The sequence below is a fragment of the Gossypium arboreum genome, chromosome 9 (genome assembly GCF_025698485.1).
Source record: "Gossypium arboreum isolate Shixiya-1 chromosome 9, ASM2569848v2, whole genome shotgun sequence".
Classification (NCBI taxonomy): domain Eukaryota; kingdom Viridiplantae; phylum Streptophyta; class Magnoliopsida; order Malvales; family Malvaceae; genus Gossypium; species Gossypium arboreum.
Window position 1 is genome coordinate 73,484,599 of NC_069078.1, and position 22,184 is coordinate 73,506,782.

At 33.1% G+C, this 22,184-nt stretch overlaps 1 protein-coding gene across 8 annotated transcripts; it reads left to right on the forward strand.

Annotated features, from left to right (window-relative positions):
* Nucleotides 1-3,127: 3,127 nt before the first annotated feature.
* Nucleotides 3,128-20,817, forward strand: LOC108456712 (xanthine dehydrogenase 1-like). Of its 8 annotated transcripts, none has more exons than XM_017755324.2 (15): nt 3,128-3,256; nt 3,331-3,505; nt 10,113-10,218; nt 10,329-10,437; nt 10,966-12,471; nt 12,949-13,191; nt 13,496-13,810; nt 15,150-15,389; nt 15,667-15,951; nt 16,047-16,268; nt 17,219-17,380; nt 18,082-18,216; nt 18,817-19,053; nt 19,566-19,739; nt 20,397-20,817. In XM_017755324.2, exons 2-15 carry the CDS (start codon nt 3,370-3,372, stop codon nt 20,637-20,639), a joined length of 4,113 nt encoding a protein of 1,370 aa, XP_017610813.1. In that variant the 5' UTR covers nt 3,128-3,256; nt 3,331-3,369; the 3' UTR covers nt 20,640-20,817. The 8 variants fall into 8 exon arrangements, 7 of the variants coding, with proteins under 7 accessions (XP_017610813.1, XP_052874842.1, XP_017610814.1 ...); XM_053018882.1 differs by having other exon boundaries at nt 10,119-10,218; XM_017755325.2 differs by having other exon boundaries at nt 3,335-3,505.
* The last annotated feature ends 1,367 nt before the right edge of the window (nt 20,818-22,184 follow it).

Sequence of the window (22,184 nt, forward strand, 5' to 3'; positions counted from 1 at the left end):
GGACGAGTGATCCTATCCTGATATAGCCCTCTCGAAGAATATGTGGAAAATGGATTTAGCCCAGATGGATAATTCGAATTAGGGTCTGAATTTTGCCTAGACTGGTAATTCAAATCCAAGCTCATTAGAGTAATTGTCATTGCAGGGGATTTAGCCTGGACTGGTAATCCCGACAATACTCTATGAGTTTATATTGTAGGATTTAGCTCGAATCGGTAATCCCATTGCAAGGTTGAGGTTCGGAAGTGTGCTCTCTGAAATGGAAATGTGCGCACATGAATATGAATTGACGGACCCAGAATTGTACACTAAAAGTGTACCTCTGAAAATCCATCGAAATTTCGATAAATTCAATGGGATAAATATGAAAAAATAACAAGGAAATGGAAATTATGATATTGATGAGCTCATCAATCATGGTATATATTATGGGTACATGGAAATTATTGTACTAACTTGAATGTTGAGGTTGTGCATATTAGGGTAATAATGCATTGAATGGATATATGAATGTTTATTGTATTGTATTGAAGATATTAGGTAAGTATAATTCTTGTTACATGAGCTTACTAAGCACAAAGTGCTTACCCTGTTTCTTTTTCCCCTGTTTTGTAGTGTTAAGAGCTCGGAGGTCGGATTTGGTCGGAGACACATCACACTATCAACCTCAGAATTTCGATATATAAATAAAAATTTATTTTGGAAATCAATGACATGTATAAGCTAATAAAGTAAATGATTCTGTGAAACGAATGTAAGGTCAACCAATGGTATGGCTAACAAATCTTGGGTTTGGTATGCGATGATGTTATCTTATAAATATGCGTGAATATATATGCGTTAACCTATCTTGAAAATATGTTGAATTGGATTGGTTGATGTGGATTATTTTTGGTCTCGATTTAATATTATAGGCAATGTTAGATATTTATACAGGGGCTATATTGATTATATAAAAAAATCGTAAACTCCGGTAATACCTCGTACCTTATTCTGGCAATGAATACGGGTAGGGGGTATTACATCTTTGTTGTATTTGTGTGTTCGTAAAAACCTCACAATTGAAAAAATACAAGGCTTTATAGCCTAGAGAAGAAAATAATAAAAATATACAATTTTTTTTTTATTTTCTTGCGTCTGTTGTCTCTTTGTGTTTAGTGTGCAGTACTTGAGTGTTTGGCGCTCGTGCACGGGTGTGGCGTGGTCTCAAAACGCTGGGAGTACGGAGGCATGGAGGCCGGGGCTTAGTTGCGGCACAAGGTGGACCTTAAGGTTTCTGCTTGATCTTTTTTTGGGGGGGGCTGTATTATTGGGCTTGATGTATTGGGTTTTGGGTTTAAGTAAGGATTTTGGGCTTCGGATTGTTTAAGGACTATTAATATTTGGCTTTTTTTGATTTTGTATTTATTATTTGTTTTTGTTTTGTTTGTAACGGGCTGGGCAAATTTGGTCCGCTACATAATTAATCAAAAAATTATGTCTTATGATTATTGATCAAGAATTATGACTACTCATGATAATTCAAGGGATGTTACTTGAATAATTGTAGCTCTTACTTTAATAGTTATAACTATTTAAAATATATTAGTTGAATAATTATGGCAATTGAAAGTTATCTTTCTCGGAAGAGATATGAAAGTTATGTCTTTATTTTTTAAGTTATTTAAAATGATCAAATTTCAATTTATGTCCCTATACTACGCTCAAATTAGGTATTTAATTTTTATATTTTAGTTTTTAACATAATTTGGTATTCCAATATTTATAATGTAATTAGTTAGCCTAAATACATTATTCTAATTAAAAACTAACATGAAGTTTAAGAATTTTAACACCATCCTCTTTTAAATTCAGATCCATTATAATGACATTTTGTCATATGATTAAATAGTGAGTTTTTTTTTAGAATGCCACACTAGTGAGTTTAGCAAAAGAAATCTAACAATATTAATATTTAGACCTGAATTTTAAAATTTTAAAGTAGAATATAAATTCTTAAAATAAAAGTATATGAACTAAATTCTAAATGTATAAAAAGTACAAAACTTAGAACATATTATGTGCTTGTATGAAGTCTCCTCGTTAGAGGGGACGTAATAGTTTTTGTAACTAGTTTAAAGTATATTTTCCTTTCAGAGAAAAAAAAAATACAACAGTTTTCCACTCACTTAGTTCTTTTGAGGTTGCCTTTTTTTTCATTATAAGATAATAATTAAATTTTAATTTAGTTCTTTTGAGGTTGCCTTTTTTTTCATTATAAGATAATAATTAAATTTTAATTTTAGCCCCACTATGATGCTACTATAATTTATTATTTAATTTGATTCTTCTATTTTTACAATGTCACTAGTTAACATAAATAGTTAATATGGTCAATTAGTTAAATCAAAATGTTAAACGTCAAATTTTCTTAATAACATTACAATAAAAAATATTTTATCATAATGAGTTTGAATAAGTTTTTAAGAAAATTCTTAATTAATATTTTTAACATTATTTTTATTGGACACGACCAATCTAAAATTTTTAATGAATTTATAGAAGAATTTTAATGATCATAACTACTAGACCTAAATTTTTAAATTCAAAGAGTAGAGAGATAGACTTCTTGAAAATAAAAGTAAGAAATTAAATTCTAAATATATAAAGTTTATAAATTTAGAATATATTTTAACCTTCAAATTTTTATTCTACAATTTGATACAAATTATGAACCCATCAAAAGCCATCAAAAGCCAACTATTGGAGGAAGAATATTTTAAATATAAATAAAGAAATAAAAATTAAATTATTTTGAATTTATTATTTTGAAGTTTTTAAATTTTGTTGAGATATTTTTTATGATTTTTTAATTTTTATTAAATTAAAATATTTTAAATGGAAATAAAAATATTAGATTTAATACATCATGGTGAATGAAAATATTTTATATTAAAATATATTTATAAAATTATATCAACGATTTTACACTTATATCCAAATAATAATTTTAATTGTTTTATTTAAATATAAAAATTATTTATAATAATATTAATCACTTGAATTAATTTAACTTATCACATCACTCAAACAATAAACAATAATTTTATATATAATATAAATTATTTTTATATAATAATATAAGTCTGAAAAACTTACAAGGACAGAATGTAAAATGGATGTTAATAATAAAATATACAGGGAGAATCTTCCTCGGATTAAGTTGACGTCAATACACATCTAAAAGGAGTACGTCTCGGTCCAGTTAACCGAAGAGGTTGTATGTTTTGACAGTCAATCATTTCAATTGAACACTTGAACCCGATTAATATTTTGAACTTTCGATCTTAGGCAGGGCTGATTTATTTCTGGTTTTACATCCTTATCAAAATGGGGTCTTTGAAGAAGGAAGAAGAAATGGGGCAGATTGGGGAGGAATTCAAGGAGGCTATCGTATACGTTAATGGAGTCCGCAAAGTGTTGCCTGATGGATTGGCTCACTTGACTCTGCTGGAGTACCTCAGAGGTAATAATATTTTTGTTCGATTTTTTTTTTTTTGGTTTTCCTTGGAAGTATCATCGGAGAAAAGAATCGGAAAGCTTTTTTTTTTTTTCTCTCTCTTTTTCTTCCTCTCAATCTTGCAAGCTCAGCTCACTTCAAGTTTGGGTTCAAACTTACTTCAGTTTTTTGTGTTTTTCGTTTGCTGAAGTTCTCTCATGGGTGGAGCTTATTTAAGCTTACTACTTCTATGTTAGCCTTATTGGAAGCATCATTAATTTGGATTGCGTTATTGCAGTACTGAACTTTATTTACCTTTTCTGGAGATACTGGAAATAGGAATTGAAGTTTAAAACGTTTGGGTCCAAACGGATAAGTTAAAGATATTGAACTTCGTTTCATTTCATGGCGTGTTGTTAGTTTTCAAGAAATCAGAGAAAACTGAAAGAAAAGAAAAGAAAAATTAGTTCAGAAAACTATAATTAATTCTATAGTTAGTCATAAGATAGGTAGGGCGTAGTGCTTAGTTCATCGGTCTGCTAGTTTCTTTTATAAGAACTAGATTTCTCTTTGAATCAAGTTCTGGTTTCCAAGTCCATGGATTGAACAAGAATCGTAGAAACCTCGATTACATTTTTACATTTTTCTAATTTGCGCATCTAGGGTAACTTGGATTCACCAGTTAATTAACTAATCAGTCTTTCTCGTTACTTTTCAGTCGAAATCTTGATTAGGTTCATGAAAATGTTTGATTGCCTATAAACTGGAGTGAGAGAGATGGATATTAAAATGAGAATATTCTTTGAATCTTTTGTTACCTGCAAGCTAAAAGAATCTGCTAGGACATTTTTCTTCTTTTTCATCAACTGTACCTGTTACTCAAGTTGTCTATAAAGTGTTTCACTATGTATACTTTCAATTCATCACCTATTTTATAGGGAAGATTATGTCTTGTTCACCATGTTGATATTGTTGGGGTGCTGGAGGGATATACCATTCTGGAATAACAAAATACATGGAAGACTTATTTATGGGATTAATTGCGAGATTCTTTTACTTATCTTATAAACTGACTTAATAGCTCAAGTTAATCCTACCTTTCCATTATGTTCTGCTTGCTGTGTCAGAAGCTTCTAATATTTTGCAAATTGCCTTCTAACAGATTTTTCTTTAGGCAGAGAGCTTAGTGTTCTGAATTTTAATGGTTATTTAATTTGAGATATATATATGTTTCTCCATTTTTACATTTCAACTTTTACACTTTTTCTAATGGTTAATTTGGTTCTTTTGATGGTTATGGGACTGTAAAAACAGTTTACTTTAGAACCTTAAATTACTTTGCATAATTCCTTTTCATTGAGGAAGTATATCATCTGAGTTATATCTTTGGTTAGTGGTTACTAAAAGTTTTCAAGAGAGGTTTTAATAAAACATAAAAGAAAATAGTTCTCTTATTCTAATAAACTACTAAAAGATAAAATAAAAATATTCCTAGAATATGAATAAAACTTATCTACCTAAATAAGATTTATCTAGCTAAATAAATTTAAAATATATACATATTTCAACACCCTCCCTCAAGTTGGTGCATATATATCAATCATGCCCAACTTGCTTACAAGAAAATCAAAGCTTGTCTTAGAGAGTCCTTTGGTAAGTATGTCAGCAATCTGTTGTTTTGAAGGAACAAACGGCATGCACACTTGGCCTTCTTCAATCTTTTCCTTGATAAAGTGTCTATTAATCTCAACATGTTTAGTTCTGTCATGTTGGACTGGGTTGTGAGCAATACTAATGGCAGCTTTGCTATCACAGTACAACTTCATTGGTGAAGTTATTGGTTTCCTCAGCTCTTCCATAATTCTTTTTAACCACATCGTTTCACAAATTCCTTGAGCCATTGATTTAAACTCAACCTCTGCACTACTTCTTGCTACAACACTTTGTTTTTTGCTTCACCAAGTCATAAGGTTTCCTCAAACAAATGTACAGTATCCTGATGTAGATCTTATATCTGTTATTGAGCCTGTCCAATCTGCATTTGTATAAGCTTCAATTCCTTTTTGTTCGGATTTCTTGAAGAATAAGCCCTTTCCAGGTGAACTATTCAGTATCTTAGAATTCGAAACACTGCTTCTTCATGTTCCTCCATTGGGGAGTGTAAAAATTGACTCACTAAGCTCACTGTAAAAGCTATGTCTGGCCTTGTATGTGATAAGTAAATTAATTTACCAACTAATCTTTGGTACTGCCTTTTATCAACTAATCGACCTTCTTTATTTCTGAATTTTACATTTGGATCAATTGGTGTGTGAGCTGGGTGGCAACCACTCATCCCAGCCTCTTTTAAACGATCAATCACATATTTTTTCTGAGAGTCCACAAGACCTTTTTTTGATTGAGCAACTTCCATTCCAAGAAAGTATTTCAAAGGACCCAAGTCTTTGATTTCAAACTCCAATGCTAGATGCTCCTTGAGACACCTTATTTCATCCACATCATCTCCTGTAAGAATGATATTATCGACATAAACTATAATAACTGCTATTCTACCTTTTTGTGAATGTCGATAGAACATTGTGTGATCAGCTCACCCTTTTGAGTAAGCTTTTTTTTTTTAACAATTTGAGTGAATCGTTCAAACCAAGCTCGAGGAGACTGGTTTAGACCATACAAAGATTTCTTGAGTTTACATACTCGAGTTCCAAATTTTTCTTCAAAACTTGGAGGAGGATCCATGTAAACTTCTTCTTCAAGTTTCCATTTAGGAAAGCATTCTTCACATCTAGCTGCTGTAAAGACCAATCAAGATTAACAGCAATTGATAAAAGAACTCTAACCGAATTTAATTTGGCCACTGGAGCAAACGTTTCAAGATAATCTATCCCGTATGTTTGAGTGTATCCTTTAGCCACCAACCGGGCTTTGTATCTATCTAAAGATCCATCTGGTTTGAATTTGGTTGTGGACACCCATTTACAGCCCACTGTTTTTTTCCCTACAGGTAATTTCATTGTTTCCCATGTACCTTTTTTTTCAAGAGCACGCATCTCCTCTAAAATAGCCTCCTTTCACTCAGGAACCTGTAAAGCATCGAGACATGAAACAAAGGTTGAGAATGTCGAAGACAAGGCTTTATAGGATGCAAAGTTAGACATGGGATATTTGATAATATTTCTAACACCTTTTCTTTTGGCAATTAGAGTATCTAAATAAGAAAAATCATTGGCTGGATTATGAGCTTTACCTGGACTTTTGATAGGATTTTGTGGGTCGGATTCTTGGTGATGAATATGGTGGATTCCACTTTCTTGATTTCGATTTCTTCTTGAGTAAACAATTAACTCCTTTGTTTGTTCTTTATTCTCATGATCAGACTCTACACCTTCATACTCTTTTTCATTAACATTAACATCATTAATTTCTGTATTAATCATAAATTCGTCTTCCCCATTATTAGAATCCCTATGTTGTATATTCCTAGTCTTTTCTTAATCAATTATAGAATCTTCCTTAGTATAATTCCTTCCCTGAAGATTAGAATCAAAATAAGATTGTGTTTCAACAAATGTGACATCCATGGTAACAATAATCTTCCTATCAATTGAATCATAACATTTATAACCCTTTGTATTAGAAGCGGAACCAACAAAGACACATTTTTTTGCTCTAGGATCTAGTTTACCTTGGTTGTGAAGATGAAGAAAAACACTACACCCAAAAACTCGGAGGGATAAATCTGTGATCAATTTAGAGTTAGGAAAATTATCTTTAAAGAGACGAAAAGGAGTTCTATAATTTAGAGTTTTATTGGGCATTCTATTAATAAGATATGTAGTTGTTAACAAGACTTCGCTCCAAAGATAATGTGGTACCTGACTAGTGAACATCAAGGCTCTAGTTACTTCCAAAAGATGTCGGTTTTTTCTTTCTGCAATCCCATTTTGTTGTGGTGTATTTGTACAAGAACTTTGGTGGACTATTCCATTTTGGTTAAGAAAACACCTAATTGGTCGCTAAAAAATTCCCCACCATTGTCAGTCCGTAATACTTCTATATTCACACCAAATTGTGTTTTCACCATAGTATAAAAAGACTGAAACACATTTTTAACTTCAGGCGTATCTTTTAATAAAAACACCCAACAAATTCAAGTATAATCATCAATAAATGTGACAAACCAACGTTTTCCTAAAATAGTCGAGACTCTTGAAGGTCCCTAAACATTACTATGAATTAACGAAAAAGGTTTGGAGGCTTTATATTTTTGAGGTGGAAAGAATGACCGATGATATTTAGCTAATTCAAAAAATTCACAATGATATGAAGGACTTTTATTTTTAAAATGACAAATATCTTAAATAGTAAAATTGAGGATGTCCAAGCCTATAATGCCAAATCATAACCTTATCAAAATCAGAACCAGAATTTAAATATAAAATAGTTGTTGGCTGACTTAGATGGTCGTCTTCAAGAAATTAAATTCCACCAAATTCTTTAGCATTGCCAATCATCCTCCCTGAGACCATGTCCTGAAACTTACACATAAGAGGAGTCAAATATAACATGACAATTTAAGGATTGGGATAATTTACCGACCGATATAAGATTAGAAGCTAGATTTGGCACATGTAAAGCATCATGTAAAACCAAGGAAGATGAAATTTTAACAGTGCCTTTCCCGGCTATTGCCGAGAAAGGCCCATCTGCTACTTTGATCTTTTTGTTTCCTAAGCAAGGTGTGTAAGTTGAAAAAAAAAAAATGACTACTAGTCATTTGATCACTAGCTCCAGAATCAACGATCCATGTGTTTGTTTTACAAGGCTTGACATTGAAAAAAACAGAAAAATCAGTACCTGATTGGGCAAAAGAGGAAGAAGGATTATTGGATGAGTTAGGAATAGAAGAATTCATCCGAAATTGTGGTGATTAAAAAAACTTGTGTAGATGCTCTAATTGTTCCTTAGTGAATGGAGACCCTTTAAGAGAACTTTGGCCCTCATAATTTCCATTAGTTGTTTGGAAAGCTCTGCTATCTCCTGATTGTGATCCACGACCATTGCCACTTTTTTTCCTTCCATTTTTCGATTTCCCATGGAGCTTCTAACACGTTTCTCGAGTGTGCCAATATTTTTTGCAGTGATCGCACCAAGGTTTTTTCTTTTTTTCACTATCATCATTATTTTTAATAGTTACAAGAGCAGAATTATCATCATTAGCTTCAAACCCTGGCTTTAACATTACTTTTCTCCTTGTCTCCTCTCTTCTAACCTCAGAAAAAATCTCACAAAGTTTTGGAAGCGGTTTTTTCCCTAGAATCCAAGATCTCACTTTATCAAATTCTTTATTTAAACCAGCTAGGAACAAATAAGCTCTTTCAGTCTCTTCTTTTTCATAGCTTTTACACCATCTCCGGGATACTCTCATTCATCATTATAACACTGATCCAGTTCTTGCCAAAGAGACATCATCTCGTTATAATAAAGAGTAACTTCTTTTTCCCCTTACCTAGCTTTCCAAAGTTTTATTTTTAACTCAAAAATCTGTGAAGCGTTTTCTAAATCTGAATAGGTGTCTTTCACAGCTTCCCAAACATCTTTAGCAGTTGGGAGAAAAAAAAAAAGGTTTACCTACGGATGCTTCTATGGTATTAATAAGCCACGCAATTATCATAGAATTTTTTGACCTCCACTTGCTCATCTTTGGATCGCCCACCTGTGGTTGCTCAACTTCTCCTTTTAAATGACCTAGCTTGTCGCGCCTATCAATTGCTAATTTTACGGACTGCGATCATTCCAAATAATTCTTGCCATTCAACTTGTGAGATGTCAGTTGAAAAGAAAGGTGAGACGCCTCTGTCCCTTGAGTCATTGTACTCTCGGTAGTTGTCTCAACGGTAGAACTTTCTTCCTCTGTTTGATTGCTGGACCTCTTATCTCCAGTGAAGGTTGTTTTAACCATGATGTTACTAGAGATTTAACCTAGCTCAGAGGCCATGAAAGTTTTCAAGAGAGGTTTTAATAAAACTGTTCTATTATTATTAACTAAAGAACTGAACTTAAATAGAGAAAATAGTTCTCTTATTCTAATAAACTACTAAAACATAAAAGAAAATAGTTCCCTTATTCTAATAAACTACTAAAAGATAAAATAAAAATATTATTAGAATATGAATAAAACTTATCTATCTAAATAAGATTTATCTACCTAAATAAATTTAAAATATATACATATTTCAACAGTTACTGCTAAGTTTATGTGTCTTGTAGATTAATAGTTTTCTGAGTTTGTTGGTTCCTGTTGAGGTCTTCACTTTTTTCCCAACTTTGCATTATCCTTTGATTTAGTATGAAGATGAAGCTGAATTATTTGGTGGAAAATGTACATATCATTTCCTCTGGAACCTCATATATATATATTCTGTTTAATTAAACATTTTAATACTTGTAAGGACTAGATTCTGGAGTAGGATGTTCCAGATATTCTTTCTCAACATAAGTTATTAGTTTCTGTTCTGGTTTCTCTTATTCATTTTATTCTCTTCATTCTCTCTTCCTCTTTTATGTGTTTTTACTTTTTAATGTTATAACCAGAAAGTAGAGTAGCAAATACCTAATCGGGTTCTTTTGGTAGGTAAAGACATTGGATTGACAGGAACGAAGCTTGGCTGCGGTGAAGGTGGTTGTGGGGCTTGTACTGTGATGATTTCTCATTACGATAGAAAGACAAAGAAATGCACGTGAGTCTTTCTATCTGCCTTCTTTCCAAATTTTTATGATGATGTAACTAAATGCTTTCCTCCATTTCTCAGAATCTATATAAGATAAATGCTTTGAAAACTTATTTCAGGCATTATGCTGTCAATGCTTGCTTGGCTCCTCTTTATTCTGTAGAAGGAATGCATGTTATTACAGTGGAGGGAGTTGGGAACCACAAACGTGGCTTGCACCCCATACAAGTAATATATGTTCTTTCTTCTGTTGGCCTGCTCTTAATGGTTCTTCCTTTTTAATTCTATTTATAGAAATTGGCTTAAATCTTTCGTGGAACTCTATTTTATTTGTATGGCATGTAGATCATGGTTGAAGAGTGAAGGGGTATTTTGATTGCTTGTGGTATATGTGAGAGAATATCTTGTATTCTTCTGTTGTTTTGGGTACACTATACAATTCTTCATCAAGTTTAACTTTTCTTTTGTAATCAAGATTGCTGATTGCATAACATGAGCGTATGTAAAACTTCCATGTTCCTAATTCATCTGGTGTCTAATTAGATGTAATATATGGCAATGATGCTTCTAAATTCCGTTTTTTCCTAAAACTTAGCTTGATGAAAATATTGTTAATGTCATGGGAAAGATAAGGGGAATTAAAGTATGTCTGGTTCAAATTATTGGAACTTAAGAGATGAGCTTTAAAAACCAACTAGAATCCTTAAAGGGAAGAATGTTCAGCTATTTCATTGTGACTTTCATGGATTTCTGCAGGAATCATTGGCACGTTCTCACGGCTCCCAATGTGGATTTTGCACCCCTGGATTTATCATGTCATTGTATGCATTATTGCGGTCTAGTGAAACACCTCCTAATGAAGAGCAAATTGAAGAATCTCTTGCTGGAAACTTATGTCGTTGTACTGGTTACAGACCGATTGTTGATGCATTTCAGGTTTTTTCCAAAACCAATAAGGCATTATATGCTGATATATCTTCACTTAGCCTTCAGGAAGGTGAGTTTATTTGCCCTTCAACAGGTAAGCCATGTTCATGTGGGTCAAAAGCTGTACATGATATAGGCACCAATGAACAACCTACTTGTAGTACTAGATATAAACCTATCTCTTACAGTGAGGTAGATGGAAGCGCATATACAGACAAGGAATTTATTTTTCCTCCTGAGCTGTTACGAAGGAAATTAACTCCTTTAAATTTGAATGGACTGGGAGGGCTTAAATGGTACCGTCCCTTAACGGTGAAAGATGTGCTTGAGTTGAAGGAGAAATACCCGAATGCTAAATTGTTAGTCGGTAATACTGAGGTTGGTATTGAGATGAGGCTGAAGAGAATGCCATATCAAGTTTTGATCTCTGTTGCACATGTTCCTGAACTCAATATTATAAATGTTAAGGATGATGGAATAGAGATAGGTTCTGCAGTAAGACTGACTGAACTCTTAAATTTATTTAGAGAGGTTGTAACTCAACGTCCTGCTAATGAAACATCAGCATGCAAAGCCTTCATTGAGCAGTTGAAGTGGTTTGCTGGGACTCAAATAAGAAATGTTGCATCTGTTGGAGGAAATGTGTGTACAGCTAGTCCAATTTCAGACTTAAACCCACTTTGGATTGCCGCTAGAGCAAAATTTCGAATCATTGACTACAATGGAAATATTAGAACCACTCTGGCAGAAAATTTCTTCCTTGGCTACCGTAAAGTGGATTTGACCAGTAACGAAATATTATTGTCAATATTCTTACCTTGGACTAGGCCCTTTGAATATGTCAAAGAATTTAAACAGGCACATAGAAGGGATGATGATATTGCCATTGTGAATGCTGGAATGCGTGTCTGTCTGCAGGAGAAAAGTGAAGAATGGGTTATTTCAGATGCATCAGTTGCTTATGGCGGGGTGGCACCACTCTCTTTATGTGCAATTAAAACAAAAGAATTTTTAATTGGAAAGAAATGGAACCAGGATGTGCTACAGGGTGCTTTGAATGTCTTACGAACTGATATTGTGCTCAAGGAAGATGCTCCTGGTGGGATGGTGGAGTTTCGAAAATCTTTGACCCTTAGCTTCTTCTTTAAATTTTTCCTTTGGGTTTCACATCAAATTGAGGGAAAGAAATCCATTAAGGAAAGTGTATCATTATCAGATTTGTCAGCTATAAAGTCATTTCACCGCCCACCACTAGTTGCAAGTCAGGACTATGAAATCAGGAAACATGGAACATCTGTAGGTTCACCTGAGGTTCATCTATCATCCAGGCTTCAGGTATGCAAATTCACAAGCTATACTTCTTGCTACTGGGTTTGTGGTTTCAAGGTTGTTTAAACCAATTTTAAGTGGAGAGTTCAAAATGAAGGGTTCTGGTTATTTTTTCTTTTAGAATTATGCTAGTTTCTGATGTTTTGTTACTGATCACATGTGTGTACCCTGCTGTTGATGTTTGCATTCTTAAACCTATGCGCATGAATTTTTTTTCTTGTAGTGGACGATGGCCGACAAAATCAAATTTTACTGTGCCAAGCTCTATTTGGTTCCTGTGCTCTCTTTATTTTTTTTGTATTAGACCACCTGGACACATCATTAGCAACATATTGCATAGTACTCTCTCCTGCTGTTATACATCTTCTGACTAGGTCTTAAATTGTTAACAGATATTGACTAAGTGCTTTTGATTCTTACTTTTCACCGAGTTTTATCTCCAGCATTATCTTCGTGACAGTGTTCATGGTATCATGTCATCAGGTTACTGGAGAGGCAGAATATGCTGATGACTCACCAATGCCTCCTAATGGTTTGCATGCAGCATTAGTTTTGAGCAAAAAGCCTCATGCTCGAATATTATCCATAGATGATTCGGGTGCCAAGGCTTCACCCGGATTTGCTGGCATCTTCTTTGTCAAGGATGTTCCTGGTAGTAATAAAATTGGACCAGTTGTCTTGGATGAGGAGCTATTTGCTTCAGAATTTGTCACTTGTGTGGGGCAGGTAAAAGAGCTTATTGAATACAACTTATTTTGTTTAATAATTCTTCATGGCAATCCTTCACAAACCTTGAGAGGATAGAGACAGGTTTCCTTATGTGCTTGAGAAAGCAGCTGAAACCAACCTTTAGCCTTTCACTACTAAAGGTACATCAGATGTGACATCCACGCAGTACCAGTGGAAGGTTGAGATAACTCTTAGGCTAGACTTCAATAATCAACTCATACTAATCTGAGGAGAGCCAACTGAATTGTTTGGTTTGTTTTTTAAACACATCGCATTCAAACTGCTTTTATAATTTATACAGGTTATAGGAATTGTTGTGGCTGAAACCCATGAGAATGCAAAACTAGCAGCAAGAAAAGTTCATGTGGAGTATGAAGAGCTCCCAGCAATCTTGTCAATAGAGGATGCAGTCAGAGCAGAAAGTTTTCATCCCAACTCACAGAAGTGTATGAAAAAAGGGGATGTAGATCTCTGTTTCCAGTCAGATCAATGTGAAATGATCATAGAGGGGAAGGTTCAAGTGGGTGGTCAAGAACACTTCTATTTGGAGCCACATAGCAGCTTAATTTGGACTCTGGACAGTGGTAATGAAGTTCATATGATTTCATCGACTCAAGTAAGAATACCAAAACTTATAATTTCGTTGGTTATATTTCTTTATTCATCTGTCTTGCTTTGATTGAATTAGATAAAAATTGATAAAGCATAGAGTCTCTTTCTTGACTCAAATTATTTATAAAATTCAGTATTCCACTTTTGACAGTTACCAATTAGATTATTAGAAATGTTCTGCTATTTCATTTTTCATGAAATAACTGGGAATTCTTATGTGCTGGAAATGTGGATAAATAATAGGTGAGAAGTTCAAAAATGACATATTATATAGCATGTACTATAGCATGTACCGTAGTTAGGGCATTTTAAAGTATGAACCAGTTCTCCCATCTCTATGCAGGGATATTGTTGATTGATCACTACCTTTTATTCAGCACTCAGCATTTCTAAACTCAGTAATGTTGATTGCAACTGTTGTGCATATGAAGTGACTCATAAAACCAGTAATTATGTACCAAAACAAAACCAGTAATTCTCCTCAACGTGTTTTTGAGCCAATTAATTCAAGATATAAAACTTGGTAGAATCTAGGAATGCTTATGATGACATCAGAGGCTTTCCAGAGTTTCAAAGCAGCAATGTTATTTCAGAACCATACTTTAACTAAAGGCCATACTGCTGTAGTAACTCTTTGGATAGAGGATCCAATACAGGGTTAATATTTTGCATGTCCTAATTTTAGCTCGTGTATATATTGTTGTGTCTTTTACAGCTCCTAATTTGGGTTTATTTTGTTAGCTACCAGGCTTGTAATTTTTCTCTTTGATATGCTTGTCTTATTTAGTTTCCTTTGTTTATTTGTATTTTCTTTCCCCATTGTGTTCATTATGTGCATGTGGGTTCTGCTCATATTGTTTCCTAACCTAAAAGGTAAGTAGGATTGATGTGGTTTGAGGGGGGAAAAAAACAGCCGAGAATCAATGGTATTAGGCTGAACAAACAAGTAGGAAACAAGTTGAAACTCCAGAAAACTTAGGGTTATAGAAAACCTCTAGGTTTCTTTATTAATTCAAAAATAATAATCAGAAAAGTTGTTGCTGGAAATCTGTTACAGCATATATATATTAGACTTTCTTGCAAATAAAGCTTTATTATTAATCCTAGACTTAACCCCCTAGAAATAATAATCCTAGCTGTCCAAAAATGATATCTAATACTTTAAACTAAATATTATGAAATATAGTGAAATAATAAAATAAAACATTATAAAATTAAGCTCCTGCGTCAAGGATGCTTTTTCATGTTCTTAGTCTACTAAATTCTTTAAATTATGGCTTCTCTTTACATCTTTTTTATTATATTTTGGGATATAGTGTGATTTTGTCATTATTTATGTGTAGGCCCCTCAGAAGCACCAGAAATATGTTTCTCATGTTCTCGGTCTTCCTATGTCTAAAGTAGTTTGTAAAACTAAAAGGATTGGTGGTGGATTTGGTGGAAAGGAGACTAGATCAGCTTTCCTTGCTGCTGCTGCGGCTGTGCCATCTTATCTGATGAATAGACCCGTGAAATTAACACTAGATAGAGATATAGACATGATTACAACGGGCCAGCGCCATAGCTTTCTCGGAAAGTACAAGGTACTGACCACTTAGTTTGGTATATTTATTTTTCTTCTTTTTTTTTTTTAATTTTATTTTATTTTATTTTTATGGTTTGTGTTTAAATCTTTTAATTGTGAAAATAAGAGGAAGTGAAAAAGCCTTTTGGCCTTGTGCAATCTTTGAATAGATTATAGTTGTTTACACAACCCAGGTGAATTCCACCAGTTGCACTCATTTTATTTGCACGTTTCTGTACTTGACTTTATGTTTATGATCTCATAGCTTAACGGTAGATTAAAATTACTTCATCTAGGTTGGATTTACAAATAAGGGAAAGGTCCTGGCTTTGGATCTTGAAATCTACAATAACGCTGGAAATTCACTGGATCTGTCCCTTGCGGTACTTGAGCGTGCTATGTTTCACTCAGACAATGTCTATGAGATACCAAATGTCAGAATTTTTGGAAGTGTTTGCTTCACTAATTTTCCAAGTAACACTGCATTCCGAGGATTTGGTGGTCCTCAAGGTATGCTTATAGCTGAGAATTGGATTCAAAGAATTGCTTTAGAACTTAAAAAGAGTCCAGAAGAGATTAGGGTAAGTTTTATATTTATGTTGCTTTATTACTCAATCATGGCGCAGTTAAAAAAAAAAAAAAGATATTAATGACTCATTATTGGAAATTGTATCAGGAGATTAACTTTCAAGGTGAAGGATCAATATTGCATTATGGTCAACAATTAGAACACTGTACTCTGGCTCAGATCTGGAATGAGCTGAAAGTATCTTGCGACTTTCTGAAGGTTCGAGAAGAAGTTGATGAATTTAATCTTCATAATCGGTGGAAGAAGCGTGGTATTGCTATGATTCCAACGAAATTTGGCATATCCTTTACAACTAAGTTTATGAATCAGGTAACATTTGAAACTTCCTATTTAGGGTTGTCTTTATGTACAGATTGCGTCTACAATTTTTTTTTGTGGGCTATATTTGTTTTATTGATATCTTCCTAGGAATAATATGCGTGTAGTTCCTCTACAGCTAATGCATAGCAGGGAGCAGGCATACATGAGGCCAAGTAAAGCACATTTTGAGCCTCTTTCTAATAGATTCATTTATCCTGGACCATACAATATATGTGTCCCTGTTGCATGAATCATGAGTATATCTGCTGCTACCTGATTCATCACAAGTCTAACCTTGCCCCGCAACCATTTGTCTCCTAATTTTCTGTTTCTAGGGGATCAAGAATCAATCATGATTTTTGGTTTTACAGTACTTTAACCTAGTGAATGACTTTGCTAACTTTCAAGCTCTGCTGCTATGGCTCGTTCCAATCAGTCACTCTTGGTTTCAACTATTTTTCTATATGTTTTAAATTTTTAGGATAGGCATCTAACATAGAACCTAATGGTAGCGGGCAGAGGCTCTTGTTATATTTATGTGATCCCAGATTTAAAAGATGTGAGATTCTCTTAATCACCACTTCAATACATGTAGCTAGGAATTTATGTGTACTGCAGCATCTCAAAATTTATTCTTATAATTTCTTTATTAGTTGCATAGTTTTTCTTGGAGTGGTATCAAATATGGTTGGGGTCCTGAATTCCGATTTCAACTTTAGATATTTCAGGCATATGATAACATGCATGTATTCCTGTTGCCCGTCAAGATCAATACAATTTTCTGCTTAAAAGTAAACAATATATAAAATAAAGAAAAGTTATACATGTACATAATATGAAAGAAACAATGTGTTTGCTATGTAAAGTATGGCCTATCACTATGTATTTCTTTCAGAATCATGTTGTTATCTCAATGATCATGAATTTTTATTGTGTAAATATGTTTCCAATCACTGTAGGCGGGAGCTCTTGTTAATGTGTACACTGATGGAACTGTTTTAGTTACACATGGAGGTGTTGAGATGGGGCAAGGTTTGCATACAAAAGTTGCTCAAGTTGCTGCATCTGCCTTCAATATCCCTCTCAGTTCAGTCTTTATATCAGAGACAAGTACTGACAAGGTAGAAAGCTAAGTCTGCAACATTGCAGTTCTTTCTTTTTTATATTTACCTGAATTACCATTTGCTAACCCCAGGGGAAACATTGCAGAATTATCTTGGCTGTCTTCACAAATTTTTAATTTACGTTTATGTGGCAGCCTTTCATGGGTCCTTGGCCTCAGCTAGATGATAACAGAACCATGAAATAAGAAGTTACTAAGACTGAATCTAATCCAATTTATAAAGCATACCATTTCAGTGTTCATGACACTCAAAATCACAGATGTATTTGAAAGGTCAATGATATCACCTAAAATTTGATGATAGAAGTTTTAACTGAACCCTAACATGAAGAGAGATTTCTAATAGTTTCCCTGTTTCAAATATTTCAGGATACATTTCTGTTGATCCATGACATCTTTGCCTCGTTATCATCAACTGCAGATATATTTAATCTTCAATTTTATTGTTGAAACATGAAATGGTATATTGATGTGTGGGTTACAAATAAATGTAACAAACTAGTCTGGCAGCCTAAAGCTTGCATTATCAGTAATTCCAGGAATACATAAAAGATTGGCTTAAGTCGAGAACTGTGTTCTCTTGTCATTAGATGATATTAACTTCTGTTTATGTTAGTCACCTGTCTTGTGAACATTGATAACCATTTCCATAGTATACTATTTTCTAATTTCTTGTTGCATCTGTCTTATGCTGGATAGGTTCCTAATGCTTCTCCAACAGCAGCTTCTGCTAGTTCTGATATGTATGCCGCTGCAGCTTTGGATGCATGTGAGCAGATAAAGGCACGTATGGAACCAATTGCTTCTCAGCGTAATTTTGGTTCTTTCGCTGAGGTATTGTCTTTTCTGCATTTTTCATATAAATTACTGCATACTATTGTCTACGCTACTGTTTTAAAGAATAATTTATTTTCTTTAGAACTTCTTCCCAGCCTTCTCCCATTGAATAGTGGTAAGCATTTATGAAGGTTGTGGCCAAAGTTGATAGGTTCCTTTCCTTTTGCTGTATTTTGTAAGTAAATTGTACTATCACAAAGTTAATAAAATGGGCTTTAGTATGATTGATACTCGTTATCTTTGATATAATTTAGTCGATTCCATAGTTTTTCAGACCAAATGTTAAGCTGGAACTACTTATCCAGAATGGTTTATTTTGTAGGGAAAGTTGAGATAACAAATTTTAGATTTTGGTCTTCTACTTTTCATTCCACAAATCACTTACTTTCTCATATTGATGCATATGTTTTCAATTTGAGGGCATTGGCATTTAAAAAAAAAAAATCAGTTAATTAAGGCTTATTTGACTGAGCTTAGGGGAGTTTGATGATGCAGTTATTTGGTTAAGTGATGGTAGTCGATATTTGATGTCTATTTAGTAAAGAAACACAAGTTAATGTTTGTGACATGCTTTGGTTTTCTTTTAATTTTGCCTAGCTGGTCACTGCATGTTACTTGGAGCGAATAGACCTTTCTGCCCATGGATTTTATATCACGCCTAATATTGGCTTTGATTGGAGCACCGGTAAAGGAAAGCCGTTCAGTTATTTTACCTATGGAGCTGCATTCGCTGAGGTTGAAATTGATACATTGACTGGAGATTTCCTCACTAGAACCGCAAATGTTTTCATGGATCTAGGATATTCTCTCAATCCAGCAATTGATGTTGGCCAGGTTTATTCCTTTGCTTCTTTATCATACTTTTCAAATTGAAATGTTTATTCACCATGAAAGAGCTTAATATGACTGTCTCTTTAGCTTTTCTTGGATATGTAATTGTTCTGAGATTCTGAATGTTTATGTCATATTACAAATATAGTTTTCAAGAAGTAACTTAAACATACTACCATATGATTGTATTTATACATGTATAAAGCGAAGAAATATTGGTTCAGAGATGGATGGAACGTAGAAGCAATGAGAATGGTGTTTTATGTGCTTCCTTTATTAGAAAAGTAGTCATACTGTGTCTCCCAAAGCAGGTTAATGTGAACATGGTGTTCTAGTAATAGCTAGTAGCATTGAGTCCCTCTTCAAAACAAGAAACAATAAAAGGAATTTGTTAACTAAAACTCATATATGTTATTTCCCCCTTTATTTGTTTAATTACTGGTCATTGACTTCCAGCCTTTTAAGTTTTTCTTATTGACCAGCTAATGTTTTAACATGTTGATTTCTTGGCGCAGGTTGAAGGAGCATTTATGCAAGGTCTGGGTTGGGTTGCCTTGGAAGAACTTAAGTGGGGTGATGCAGCTCATAAATGGATTCCACCTGGCTGCTTGTATACATGTGGGCCTGGAAGTTACAAAATCCCTTCTCTTAACGATGTTCCGTTCAAGTTTAATGTTTCTCTATTGAAGGTAAATTTGCTCCTAACAACTTCTAAAGTGGTGTGTGTCCATACGAAATTGTTTGTGTTCATTTTTGTTCTCTTTCCGAACACCATATCAGTGATTCATCTGAAAGCCAGATTGGGAACTAGGAATTAAAAGAAAATTTTTACTCTTTTAAGGATGTTAGTCATTTGCAAAAATGTTTAAAGGGATGGTAGAACTAGTGAGAGTTGTCTTTGTTTAACTTTACACAGCCCATGACATAGCTGCTATCATGGTCATTTTCCATTTTACAGGAAAAATGAAGATTGATGGAGCAATGTTATTGATGCAAGTAGAATGTTTAAAAATTCTTTTTATATTTTCTCAGATACTAAAATAGATTTAAAAAAAAAAAAAGACTGCTTATTTGATTTATCATAGATAAATTGTAGAGTTTGATTGGAAGAGGAGGAATTGAAGGCTTTTCAGTGTGGGACGTGTCCCATGTAGAATATGAGTAGCTGTGAGATATACGTGTATAATATATATATTCTTTTTTTTGGATAATTACTGAGAGACTAATCAGTGTGCGATGTATCTGATTCCATTTGCAGCTGAACTTTGTGCTTTACGACCATGTAGTTCACTCAATTATAGATAATCTGAAGTCTTTTGTTTATGTGTTTATGTGCTGATGGGCAGGGTAATCCAAATGTAAAAGCCATTCACTCATCGAAAGCTGTTGGAGAGCCTCCGTTTTTTATGGCTTCATCTGTTTTCTTCGCCATCAAAGATGCCATTTTAGCTGCCAGAGCAGAAACAGGTCATACAGGGTGGTTTCCGCTTGATAATCCTGCAACACCGGAACGAATCAGAATGGCATGTCTAGATGAATTTACAGCACCATTTGTAAGCTCTGATTTCCACCCAAAGCTTAGTGTTTGAGAAATTATGTAACTCTACTTTAAAGTGGGTAGAGATTTCGTGAACGCATAATTCATGAAATTAAGGGATTTAAGATCAGATGTTGGTGTCAAACGTGCGTGAACCATGGAAACTGAAGAGAGAAAGAATCAAATTCTCTTTAAAATTGAAAGGAAAACGTATAAGGATGTTAGATAAATTATAACATGTCCAAAAGAAAATATGGCCTCTGATTTCAGAATTTGAAGCCCAACATCATATTAAAATGACAAATCAAACTAAAAAGTTGGATTGCCGCCCAATTATCAAGATTTGAAGCTAATTATCATTACAATTATGGATGGCTAATCAAATCTTTTTGTTTTCTGAAAACTAGTCAAATAATTTAAATCTTTGAATTCACAAACACAGCTTTATATTTATTTCTTGTAAACTACGAATAAAGTATCTTTGTAAAGAGTAAATAAAAAGGAATGAGTGCAAAGTAAGTGCATTTGAGATTCTTGTTGTAACCTTTCCTTAAACATATGTGAATCTACATTGATTCTACTTGGGGAAAAGTAAAAAGAGAAGCATCTTATTTAAAAGTAAGGGTGAAATTATTTTAGTTAATCTCCAATTTAAATTACTTTACTATATATATATATATATATATATCTTTTGAACATGATGGATTGATGCCTAAATTTAGAATCTGTTATATATTTTGGTTTCTTTTTGTAATGTCGTCAAAATGCAATGATGCAACATTGATAATCAATAAAACCTCATGTAGCAAATATTAAAAGAAAGATAAAAATATATATTTAAAATATATAAACTTATACAAAAATAAAATTATAAAATACTTAAATATAAATTACTATTTCACATCAAGAATCTGGACAAAAATATGTCAAAATTTAGATGAATTTAGACGTTTAATTATCCAAGTTTGCTTTGAATGTATTTTTAAATAATTTTATTTTTTAATTTTTTAATAATTTAATTATATGAACTTCAAAATATAAAAATCAAATGCTAACAAATCAATACTTCACAAAATCTCAAAGAATTGAAAATAAAGGTGACATAATAATATATAAACAATAACCAACTAAAATGTTTTCTTTTCTAAATATTTTCCCCAAAATAAATAATGGAATTGAAAACCTAGAGAAATTCCCGCCAATTCTCCTCCTTTTGCCCTTCAAGTTCATGATAATTAATTAAAATAAAAAAATTGTTTTAAACCAAAAACATTTAAAAGTAAAAATATATATGAAAAACTGTTTAAACCACAAAATTTTCAAGCAAACTTTAATGTCCCGACTATAGCTAGTGCCCAAAGACGTAGTTTTGGAATTGAATTCCGTAAATTGAGTAATGAATTTTTGAATAGGAGAATTTTGTATTTAATTTGAAAATATATTAATGGATAGTCGAGTAATTAAATTGAAAAATTGTTAATTATAGTATAAAAGCTAAATTGTAAAAATACAATCATTATTAAATTTTAAATTATAAAATCTAAAGAGCCTAAGTAGCAATTATGCAAAGGATCTAATGGTTATTTAACCATTATTA

Bases quoted from the DNA above. Each gene is read 5' to 3' on its own strand.
- LOC108456712 (XM_017755324.2), top strand. From the start codon at position 3,370: ATGGGGTCTTTGAAGAAGGAAGAAGAAATGGGGCAGATTGGGGAGGAA. The intron at 10,219-10,328 runs GTGAGTCTTTCT...AACTTATTTCAG, and splicing joins AGAAAGACAAAGAAATGCAC to GCATTATGCTGTCAATGCTT. The intron at 15,390-15,666 runs GTACTGACCACT...TACTTCATCTAG, and splicing joins GCTTTCTCGGAAAGTACAAG to GTTGGATTTACAAATAAGGG.